The sequence below is a fragment of the Littorina saxatilis genome, linkage group LG9, assembly GCF_037325665.1.
Source record: "Littorina saxatilis isolate snail1 linkage group LG9, US_GU_Lsax_2.0, whole genome shotgun sequence".
Classification (NCBI taxonomy): Eukaryota; Metazoa; Mollusca; class Gastropoda; order Littorinimorpha; family Littorinidae; genus Littorina; species Littorina saxatilis.
The window spans coordinates 31,234,845-31,247,310 of NC_090253.1; the positions used below are offsets into that span (position 1 = coordinate 31,234,845).

The 12,466-nt window shown below is 38.3% G+C and overlaps 1 protein-coding gene across 1 annotated transcript in view; it reads left to right on the top strand.

The window, feature by feature from the left end:
• The window catches only part of LOC138975859 (active breakpoint cluster region-related protein-like), a 19,469-nt gene extending 9,945 nt beyond the window's left edge, over nucleotides 1–9,524 (top strand). Inside the window, exons 12-17 of the mRNA XM_070348626.1 lie at nucleotides 1–47; nucleotides 1,069–1,240; nucleotides 1,782–1,859; nucleotides 3,663–3,797; nucleotides 4,261–4,366; nucleotides 4,906–9,524. The exon at nucleotides 1–47 is cut by the window's left edge and continues 10 nt beyond it. Of these exons, the coding sequence (XP_070204727.1) occupies nucleotides 1–47; nucleotides 1,069–1,240; nucleotides 1,782–1,859; nucleotides 3,663–3,797; nucleotides 4,261–4,366; nucleotides 4,906–5,128 (761 nt within the window). The 3' untranslated portion in view covers nucleotides 5,129–9,524. The remainder of the gene's footprint in view (nucleotides 48–1,068; nucleotides 1,241–1,781; nucleotides 1,860–3,662; nucleotides 3,798–4,260; nucleotides 4,367–4,905) is intronic.
• The last annotated feature ends 2,942 nt before the right edge of the window (nucleotides 9,525–12,466 follow it).

Genomic DNA, 12,466 nt, shown 5'->3' on the forward strand with positions numbered 1-12,466 from the left:
AATGGCTAAAGGGCACTTTCCAGGAGAAGACAGTAGCCATGAATGATGTAAGTAAGCTATGCTAAAGGGCACTTTCCAGGAGAAGACAGTAGCCATGAATGATGTAAGTAAGCTATGCTAAAGGGCACTTTCCAGGAGAAGACAGTAGCCATGAATGATGTAAGTAAGCTAGGCTAAAGGGCACTTTCCAGGAGAAGACAGTAGCCATGAATGATGTAAGTAAGCTAGGCTAAAGGGCACTTTCCAGGAGAAGACAGTAGCCATGAATGATGTAAGTAAGCTTGGCTAAAGGGCACTTTCCAGGAGAAGACAGTAGCCATGAATGATGTAAGTAAGCTAGGCTAAAGGGCACTTTCCAGGAGAAGACAGTAGCCATGAATGATGTAAGTAAGCTAGGCTAAAGGGCACTTTCCAGGAGAAGACAGTAGCCATGAATGATGTAAGTAAGCTAGGCTAAAGGGCACTTTCCAGGAGAAGACAGTAGCCATGAATGATGTAAGTAGGCCTAAGCTATGCTAAAGGGCACTTTCCAGGAGAAGACAGTAGCCATGAATGATGTAAGTAAGCTATGCTAAAGGGCACTTTCCAGGAGAAGACAGTAGCCATGAATGATGTAAGTAAGCTATGTTTACATGTACATGTATACGTGCTCCTTTTCTCTATTTACGGTTCTCTTTATCCACTACCCAAATACCTGGTGTTTACAGTACGTGTATACTTTTACTTGTGCACTGATTTTCTACTTCATACAAACTCTATGACGTTGCATACAAAAGCGATTTATTAAGTCATTGGTTAGCTGCACAAGACCACCATTCATTTACTTAGACATTCCCACCCAATCACTAACTTAATAGACCAAGTGCAATAACAGCAAAAGTAATCATAATCAGAAACAAGAGCAACAACAATTAAAAAAGCATTCAGCGTTGGGTTTTTAGAATTATAAAACAAATGTAACTTCGGTTTACAATAAAACTGTATATCATAACAGAATTCTTATGTGTCATTCCTTACAATTCGACATATATTAAAGTACCTGTATCAACTTTTGTGTCGTGTGTGCAGTTTTCCTTAGTGCTGTCTGTGCGCTACACGGCTGCCGAGAAGACGATGAGAAGAACGCCGTCCAAGCAGAGCACAGCGGTGTTCGGCACCAAGATCTCTACCTGTGCCAAACGAGAGAGCAAGACCGTTCCCACCATCGTTACAGCTTGTGTTCAGGAGGTGGAGAAACGAGGTAATTTGTTTGTTGGTTTCTTGGTTGTAATAATGACTGTTAGACTCCTCTTACACAGTTCGTTGATTGTTTTGATCTTTTTGTTTATTTGAAAAGTTTCTTAATTGTTGTTCCAGAGTTTGTTCATTGTTTTGTTCTCTTTGTTCGTTTGAACAGTTTCTGATTAATTGCTGTTCCAGAGTTCGTTAAGTGCTTTTTTTTCTTTGGTTGTTCGAAAAGTTCCTGCTAAACTGCTCTTCCAGAGTTTGTTGATTACTTTGATCGATATCAAAAATGTCTACTTACTTTCTGTTCCGCCATGCGCTCTTTTTTTCTTCTTTTACTTTTTTGAAAACTGACTAGTGAAATGGTGTTTTAGAGCTCGTTGATTTAATTTTTTCTTTATATAGCAGTCAAACAAATCATTCCCGGTCTGCTGTGTTTGGAAAAAAAATGTTGTGCGTGTTGCCCGATTTGTAGTGGATGTTCGATCTCCAAGTGTTGTACACTTATCTTGTGTAGACAGGAATCATTATGCACTGATTGTGTCGTCTTTCCACAGGAATGGATGAGACTGGGATCTACCGAGTTTCTGGTGTAACGTCAGACGTGCAGAAACTGAAGAAATACTTTGACAAAAGTAAGACCTTTATTTCAAACAGCAATGTTGAATATAGAGTTGAACTCCCCCCCCCCCCCCCCCCCCCTCGCCTTAAGACCGTGAAAAATTAGGTCTTACAGGGAAGAAGGTTTAAAATTGAGTAACTTAACATTAATTATGAAGGTAGGGGGGAGGTGTCTTAAAAGAGGGTGTTCCACTGTATTGCTGTATTGATTCGTTTATTTTTATTTATTTATTTATTTAATTTTTGAGTCACTTGAGAAAAAGTGACTCTATGTAATCGGTCAGTGTTAGTCTGTCCGGCCGGCCGTAGACACCACCTTAACGTTGGACTTTTCTCGGAAACTATCAAAGCGATCGGGCTCATATTTTGTTTAGTCGTGACCTCCAATGACCTCTACACTTTAACGATGGTTTCGTTGACCTTTGACCTTTTTCAAGGTCACAGGTCAGCGTCAAAGGAAAAATTAGACATTTTATATCTTTGACAAAGTTCATCGGATGTGATTGAAACTTTGTAGGATTATTCTTTACATCAAAGTATTTACATCTGTAGCCTTTTACGAACGTTATTAGAAAAACAAGGGAGATAACTAGCCTTTTCTGTTCGGCAACACACAACTTAACGTTGGGCTTTTCTCGGAAACTATAAAAGTGACCGGGCTCAAATTTTATGTGAACGTGACTCATTGTGTTGTGAATAGCAATTTCTTCCTGTCCATCTGATGCCTCATATAATATTCAGAACTGCGAAAGTGGCTCGATCGAGCGTTTGCTCTTCTTGTTTAATTTGTTATGCAATTTATATCGCGCACATATCTCAACCACGGATTCAAGGCGCAGGGATTTATTTATGCCGTGTGAGATGGAATTTTTTACACAATATATCACGCATTCACATCGGCCAGCAAACCTCAAGCCTATTAGGGCGAGCATTCACCTTTCACGGCCTATTATTCCAAGCCACACGGGTATTTGGTGGACATTTGTATCTATGCCTATACAATTTTGCCAGGAAAGACCCTTTTGTCAATCGTGGAGATTGTTTCCTTGTTTCCTGGTATGTTGAAATGAGAGAGCCAATGGCCATATGCCTAAAAGGTTTCGTTTGAAGCGTTTATTTATAATTATTATCTTTTAATTTGTTTCGTACTTGTGTGTGTGTGTGTGTGCGTGCGTCGTGTGTGTGAGATTTCCGTACCACTGTTGCTATAGTTATCGTTGTTGTTCTTGTTTTCATTTGTTTAAATATCATGCATTTACAATATTGTCCGCCACATTACTCGTTTGTTTCTAACTAACCTAAGAGCACATTTATAAGTTTATCTTGTTGTGCTCCCTTAATTACAACTTTCAATTACGGCTTTGTATTTATGCAACTGAATAAAAAAAACTGTTTAAACCAAAATTGGATTTACCGTTCGTTTTTTCTTTCATTCGCAACTGACATTCTTTGTCGGGTAACAACAGAATTAAATGTTAAATTAAGCTTTGTGCTTCACTTACTTCGTGACTTCGTGAGACACTGTCCATCTGTCTGAATGTACGGGTGTATGCATGTTGATTGTTGTTGGTTTTTAACGTCCCTTGAGCCTATTAGGCTATGCTGGACCGTTCTATCTGTCCGTCTCTGTCTGTATGATTGCAATTGACAATTGTCCTTTTATTGTCTTTATTTTTATGTCTTAGTTTAGCAGGGACAGATTGTAAGACTAGGCGTGAGCCTAAAATCTCCATCCTTGAGTAATAAAGTTCGTTCGTTCGTTCGCTCTGACGAAAGTGCAGTGAATAATGAATCAACCTTTCTGCTTGCTTTGACAGATGTGAAGGTTGGGACAATGAACGTGAGTGACGTTGATATTCACTCAGTGACGGGCGTACTAAAACTGTACTTCAGGGAACTACCAGAACCTCTCTTCACAGAAGACAGCTACACCAACTTTGTGGATGCTCTCAGTGAGTACTCCTCTTTCTTGTTATGACGCGTTCTGTAGCTTAAATGTTTTGTGTGTTGTTTGTTGTTGTGTTGTTTTCCACAGCATCATTTGTCTTGTTGTATACATGTACACAAATACCCCCTCAGGCATCTACATATCTATCTCTGTACTTTCTTCCACAAAAACATAACACTTTTCCCCTTCATTCCCACTTGAATGTGTCTGCAGAAAGAAAAATTGCACACCGTTAAATATGCTTATTTTTTGTTTAATCAAAAGTAATAACAATAAACCATTCTTCTTCTGCTTCCCGTTGCCGTAATACACTGTCAAGGTTGTTGACGTGGCGAAGTTTGCAGTTCGCCGCAGGGGCTCCGCTGGGCTTCATCACTGGGCTTCACAGTTTCTCTTTTAGGTCGACCATCTCTGGCCAGAATTAACTTCTCAGGCCAGCAAATAAACCATTCAATATTCTGTTTCAGAACTGAACGACGAGGAAGGCAAGGAGAAGTGCATGTTGTCCTTGCTTCACAACCTGCCTGACATCAACTACTACACTGCAGTCTACCTCTTGGAGCACCTACTTAGGTCAGTTTGCCTTTTGTTCACCTCTTGTTCGATGTTGCACCATTCTAACGAATACAATAGTTCAGTTAAAACTTGTACTTTAACATCCTGTAAAAACTGCAGCCTGGTAAAAAAAAAAGGTAAGAATACTGAAAATGAAGAACAACAGAACACGAGCACTTCTTTTGACAAAAATTGACCAAACAGAGGAGCACCAAAGGATGAAATAAGGAATGGACGTGAGCAGGCAGGTTACAAAACATCAGTAAGTCACATGTACGCAGAAATACTGTTTGTAACAATGTATAGGATGGTATATTTGATGAACACCCCTGTTCACCTTAAGCAGATTTTGCTTTAAAAGAGTTTGCATTTGGCGGGTTTTGCTGCGACAACCATCCCTTCCTTGCGGTGGCCCTTTTTAAATTGTTTCTGTCTTTTTTTAACCATCTAAAGTCGGGGTCAAACCCGGGAACAACCCCCTAATGGTTTTACCGTGAGGGCGTTAAACAATACTTATCGTCGGGTTTTACTGCATGACCTCCTTTCTTGCCTTACAGGGTCTCTCGGGTGGAGAAGGACAACAAGATGAGCATCCACAACCTGTCCACCATCTTCGGACCCACCCTCCTGGCTCCGGCCACCAAGAACACAGCGGCCACCATGTCCGAGATGATGTCACTCGGGGCTGAACAGTGCATGAAGCAGTCTGCCGTTATCTACTATCTACTCAGCCTGCTGGTCAAGGGGGTTAGTTTGCGGCGGTCATCAAGTCAGTTGTGATTTCATTCACGCCTCAGGTTAAGGACACGGCAAAAACAGGAGGCTGAAGGCAAATACAGTGATTCAACAAAGGTTGCAGAGACGTTAAAAACTACGTTTCCATATTGGGTCGAAGAGGTTTGAACAGGAATTACAGAGCAGTGGTACTGTTATAAAGCAGTTTCTGCCTTTTGTTACCTTTGAGAAAAAGTGGTTCCTTAAAATGTCTTTGACGCTAGTGAGTTTCCAAGGGTGTGACGTCGCCATGCCATGAACTCATTTGATGACTGAGACATTCGCTATGGGAGCAGAGACGACGGAATTCAACAGCAGAATGCCAAGAATGTGTTGCTACCTGAAGCTTAATTCGCCAGAGGTTGCTTTATAAGATGGTCTTTTGCGTGGTTTCTTCACTTCTTTCGTGTACATATCAAAACAACGTTGGCAGCATAGTGATGCCAAAATGTAGAAACAAAGGCGTCAGGCCTCTGTAGTAGATTAGTGATTTCTTTAAGGTGCAGTTCATATGACCACCTAGGTTAAAAATCACTTCAGTAGCACACTCCAACTCACGAGAAGGACTTTGCTACGTCAAAGTAAAACCTTCCCTGAAAGAACTCGGGCTGTGAGGGTTGTTTCTTATAAGCCCCTACTCTGCTTCCTGACCCTGAAACTTCATCAAAATCAAAAACAAATGAAGCCTGGTCAGACTGTGATACCACATTTGCTTAATTATGTTGAATGAACTTAGGATCTTGCAATAAAAGAAGTATTTTTCGAATGTGACGATGACAAAGAAAACCATTTTCTGCTAAAGCCCACTAAAGTTGGCCAAGGAACCCGTGGACGTGCGGCAACCGAAGAAAGGGATGCACTAATGTAAGGGAAAAGTACTCTGCTGTGTTTTTATCTACGACAGAGTATTGATATTTCCAGTGCATTTGATGCGGGGACAGGTACGCTGGACTACGAAAATTACTCGGAATGAAACTGAATGAAACATTTTCATTGTCTGTGCTATTTCATAACTTTCAATGGCTGCGAAGCGCATGCAAGTGATGAACTTGTTTTAGCCGTAATTTGATTTTCTCCCACAGTATTTGATGACAAATGCCTACAGGAAGAGAGAAAAAAAACAATACATGAAAGTTTTAACACGATAGATATTATTTTCATTTGTCTGTTCACCAGTATGTCATTTGTTATAATTACGCAAATGCATTATCATGCCAGAAACAGAAAATACGACAAACCCTTCTGAAGATAATTATGGTAATGGATAACTTGTACACAGTATTGAAAGAATTCAACAGGCAGCTTGCTTCTCACAAACATCATAGCCAAACCTTTGGCTTCATTCATTCTCAAGAAAGGCTTTTACAGGTGAAACGAACTAGAATTCTCAAAGTCATCTTGTACAAGTAGCTTAGCATGCGTTAGTTTGCGTAAAGGGACCTCTGAAAACAGTTCCAAAGTAGGGGTCTTGTTGCAATGCTGTTTGAATTCTTCATTATGAAGCGACTAGTCGTATCAGCTGTTGTTTTGACACAAAATGTTATTCATATTCTCAAACCTGACACTACAAGCAACATGCGTTAGACAGAGCACAACAAGATAGAAAATGTTCACATAGTCTTCCACAAATGTGAACTTCCGCACATCTTGAATACTAATATTTTCTAATTAAGTAGAAATCCAAAATGCCAGCTCTTATCGTTGTGTAGCACACTGACAGAAACAGTTTATAATTCCCCTTCTACTTACCTTCCTCCCTCGTATTCATCACAAATAGCAGTTTTGCTTTGATAATACTATAATTATATTGCAGCAAATTCCCTATAGCGCTTCCCGATAGAACCAAAGCAATGAAAGTGTCTATATTAACGAACAATAGTATTCTAACTAACCTGTTACATGTTTGTTTTTTAATCTGGGTTAATAGTGACGTGGTCATCATTTGTCCCTTTCTAATTTCGGCTGCTTTTAATCAATTCACACATCGTTTTGAACTCATGGTGCCCTATACGTGCAAAGGCTGCGTTTGACTTATCTTTCAAAAGAGGATAATCTTTTTGATTCAACAACGCCATTCATATCGAAAAATCTTACTGAACAAATTATGTCAACGCTGAGAGGACACTAAAGCTGACGCATCAAAGTCACTGATGAACAGTTTGTTTGAACGTGTAATCTTTGTATAACAGTGACAGAAGCTGCTGTTCACATACGACATGCAAATACCGTACTACACTTCGATATACGCATTGTACAGACTGGTAGACTGGAACCATGTAAAAAAAATCATTTCAAATAATTATTAGTATGTGTTACAAAATAACATATTATTGCACATATAAATAACTTCTTGCCATTCAAATATTATAGTATATAACAATGATTTCGTGAGACACAGACATACACAGCTCTTGTTTCATTTTTTTGTTCCATTTGTATATTTAGCGTTGTATCGTTTGTGCTTATTTCTTTTTGCTTTGATTTTGTGCAAAATTTGATTTTGTTTAAAATCTTGCCATCATCTCATCACTTGTAACGTGTGTGCATGCATGCATGTGCTTGTGATTGTCTGTGTGTGTCAGAGAGAGAGAGAGAGAGAGAGAGAGAGAGAGAGAGAGAGAGAGAGAGAGAGAGAGAGAGAGAGAGAGAGAGAGAGAGAGAGAATGTATGTTTTTGGTTGAGTTCCAGTTGGAACAGTACAGACACGAATTGGAAATGACTGACAGCCACACATCAGGAGCTCTCAGTAATAAAGTGATTGTTTTCTCCTTTGCAATTTTTATTTCATATTCGCGTTTTCACAAACGTCCTTGAAAGGACCATTCCTCTTTGTTTTTACCTTTGTTTAATTTTTTCCGTGTGAAAAATTAGAGAAAACTGCAAAGCATGACTCTTCTTGTCGAAAATGTACACATTTTCGTTTCAAAAGATTCATTCAAAACAGTGATTGTGTTCACAATTCATGGTGTCTGTATGTGTGTCTGTACATTTTCTGTTACCAGTCATAAGTGTATCTAGTCGTACTTCGGCTGTTGTACTAATATATAAAGGTGCTGATATGTGGTTCATTAATCAAGTTATCTCTTTCTTTTACCTTTCAGCTAGATTTACTCGTTTAATTGTGGTCTTCTTCGATTCAATACCTTGCGTTTATATATATAAATATCATGTTTTTAATTTCCCCTCTTTTGCCATACTGCTTTAAACAAATGTGGTCCCATACCCTTACTCTATGCTTGTAGGTCATTTCGACCATTTTAATTCTGTTTTTCAATGTAAGATGCTGGTGTTGTTGTTTTGTGGTGCGATTTTGTTTTAAAGAAGCAAAGAAAATTGTTAGACTAGAGCAGCAAGGAATGTGTCTGCCCAAGAGAAAACACTGCATACTGATTGTGTGTTATCGGTGCAGCTGTTCAATACTTTGAAGTGAATGGTAATTTTTTGCGGTGGTGATTGGTTCTTCACTCCCCATCTGAATAATCTTCATCGTATGTACATTGATGTTCGTAACTCTCTTCTTGTTATCTGAATTTTGAACTAAACAAATTAAACTGCAATGTACATCTACTCTGTAAAGAGTACATTCCTGTAAAAGAAAGTCTTTCATTGTACATATCGTACATTTGCGTTCTCTGGTCAGCATACGAAAAGCAACCTAAATGAGTACTGATTATTGTAAATTGATCGATTGGTTAGCTGGTTGAGAGAGAGACAGACAGAGAGAGAGAGAGAGAGAGAGAGAGAGAGCACGTGAGTGTGTGTGTGTGTGTGTGTGTGTGTGTGTGTGTGTGTGTGTGTGTGTGTGTGTGGTGTTATTTGACTATTCATCAAACAGGTCATTATTTAAATATTAATAAGGTAATATAAGTGTAAAAAAAACTTGTTCTATGATACTATTGGAAAGAAAACGTTTTCAACAGTTTATACGCTGCTATGTTGTGCATGTATTCAGGAATACAGATCATGAAAAAGAAGAATTAACAAATCTAACTAAACAAACTAATTCCTTATGATCACCCAAATCCTTCACTGGAGACAACATTTAAAATATATATATATATATATTCTGTAGTACGGCTTAGGTATCCATGAAAAAACGTAGTTATTCAAATGTTAAATTTCATTAAAAAAAAATGCGAACATTGGCAAATATACTATCGTCCAACAGACACAAAGAGAACAAAAATAACAGAAATATTAAACAAAGCATGTTTCCTCTTACCTTCCCTGCTGTTTATATTTAGCTTATAAATACGGGTTTATTTCTTGTTTGAAAGCATATTGTAGGCTGATGTTGTTTGTTCTTACTTTACAAAGTATTTTCCAAATTGCTGAGCGATACGCTTGATTTGTAAACTACTTCGGTTTTATGCTGTTGTAAATAAAGATCGGTAACATATGAGTTGTGTGTGTGTGTGTGTGTGTGTGTGTGTGTGTGTGTGTGTGTGTGTGTGTGTGTGTGTGTGTGTGTGTGTGTGTGTGTTTTATTGTGTGTGCAAGTGTTTGTCTGTCTGTTTGAATCCAAAATAGTCATCAACAACAGTTTTGGACCAGCTGAAAGTATGGGATTTCACTGCGCAGCATGCGCAAAAAACCATTTTGTTCACACTTTTCCTGACTCGGAGTTCTCTGCTGTAACAACAAACACTGTACGCTCGTACTGTTTGAATGCCCACGCAACTTTGCCAACTAAAACCAGGTTGTTTGCTTTGGACGTTTTGTGTGGGGGTTTTCAATGCATAAGGAAAAACTTTAATTCGTGATACTCGAACAGGATACAATATCGCTTACGGGCAAATGCACGATCCTTGTTTTTTACATTTAGTCAAGTTCTGACTAAATTTTTTAACATAGAGGGGAAATCGAGACGAGGGTCGTGGTGTATGTGTGTGTGTGTGTGTGTGTGTGTGTGTGTGTGTGTGTGTCTGTCTGTCTGTCTGTCTGTGCGTGTGTGTGTGTAGAGCGATTCAGACTAAACTACTGGACCGATCTTTATGAAATTTTACATGAGAGTTCCTGGGAATGATATCCCCGGATTTTTTTTTCATTTTTTCTATAAATACCTTTGATGACGTCATATCCGGCTTTTTGTAAAAGATGAGGCGGCACTGTCACACCCTCATTTTTCAATCAAATTGATTGAATTTGTGGCAGAGCAATCTTCGACGAAGGCCGGACTTTGGTATTGCATTTCAGCTTGGTGGCTTAAAAATGAATGAAGGAGTTTGATCATTAAAAATCGGAAACTTGTAATTAAAATTATTTTGTTATTAAACGATCCAAAAATAATTTCATCTTATTCTTCGTCATTTTCTGATTCCTCAAACATATACATAATTATGTTATATTTGAATTACAAACAAGCTCTGAAAATTAAAAATATGAAAATTATGATTAAAATTATTTTTCCGAAATCGATTTAAAAACAATTTCATCTTTTTCCTTGTCGGTCCCTGATTCCAAAAACATATAGATATGATATGTTTGGATTAAAAACAAACTCAGTAAGCTAAAACGAATAGACATACAGAAAAGCGTGTTATCCTGCTCAGCGCGACCACTACCGCACTATTATCCATGGCTTGTCGATTTCACTGCCTTTGCCACGAGCGGTGGACTGACGAAACTACGAGTATGTGGTTTTGGTGAAAAAAGCAGTGCGTTCAGTTTCATTCTGTGAGTTCGACAGCTTGACTAAATGTTGTTATTTCACCTTACGCGACTTGTTTTATATTGTTTTTTTGTTTGTTTTTTGTTTGCTTGTTCGTTTTCAAGGATAGATTTTATGAAAAGGCCAACCCTTTAATCTTAATCCTTGTCAAGTGAAGTGAAGTGAAGTTAAATTCCTGTTTTTTATGTAAAATTGAGGCTTGGATTCGTAAAACGTCCCCTGTATTTAAAGTATGGCCTTCGATTTCTCCCTGTATTTCTCTGTAATCCAGGAAGAAGGTCCTAAGGCCAACAAAAAAATAGTCTGTTTACGGTAACATAGACCAAAAAAATAGGGTCGGTAGGTCGGGATTTTTAATTTTTTAATTTTTTTAATATTTTTTCCAAAAAAAACATATTTGTAAGTTATTTTGCCAAAAAACAAAGACTTTTTTTTTCCCAAATGCCAAACAAAAGTCTAGGGTCGCGCGAAAAAAATAGGGTCCCTACCGTAAACAGACTATTTTTTTTGTTGGCCTAAGCATTTTCTCATACATTATCTGCAGACAACAAATCAGACACGATACGAAGTAGAAACACAAACAGAATTTCAATTATACAGTTACAAACAAATTGTTCAAACCTCCAAGCTAAAAGCAATCTCATAATCCAGACTGGGTCAAAGATATTTAGACAAAAATGTTAATACATTTTATTTAAAAAATGTTGTCGCTACAGTGTAGCCTCAATAAAAAACGCTGGCGCTGGACCCGAGTACTCTTCAGACTGGCTCGCTCCCCCAGTATGAAAGTTTTTGTCTTGTGCACGTGGATTTAAAAAAAATATATATATATATATATATTTATTTATTTTACACAATTAAAAAAATTATTAGAGTAAAATAAAACATTAAAACGTTCATAATAAACAAAAGTAAACAAGAATTAAAAAAAAAATTTAAAAATTAAAAAAATAGACCGCCCATGCCGGGAATCGAACTCGGATCACTTTGGCACAGTATGAAAGTTTTTGTCTTGTGCACGTGAATTAAAAAAAAAATTATTTATTTATTTTACACAATTAAAAAAATTATTAGAGTAAAATAAAACATTAAAACGTTCATAATAAACAATAGTAAACAAGAATTAAAAAAAAATAGACCGCCCATGCCGGGAATCGAACCCGGATCCCTTTGGCCACCAAGTCGCCACCTTGAATCACTGACACAGTGTCCCTGTCGCTCTCTCTCGTGCTCTCTGTCTCTCTTTCAGTCTCACCGAGACCAAACCTGCACTGTAGTTTCTTTGCCGAGACCAAATTAATCCCCACCCGCTGGCTGGCTTGCAAATCGTCTCGCATGCGATACGCATGCTTTTCATGACGCACGCGTTCGGCTGTTCTATCAGCTCAATGGCTGGCTGTCGCTCCGATTGAATTCGTCCAACCGTCAAGACCTTTTGTGTTTTTTGGGGCATTTAGGTCCCAGGTAACATTATGAAGTTTTAATACGATCAATCGGACCTATTATCAAGTTAGTGTATCAACTTTTGAACGAACTGCGCCCAGTAGTTTCCCAGCAATAAGCTGTTAAGTCGAGACAGACAGACAGACAGATACACAGACACACAATTAAAGTCTGCTGGACCCTCCTACTGCGTACTCGGGGATACCTGACGGATATCAGTTCATCCAAGA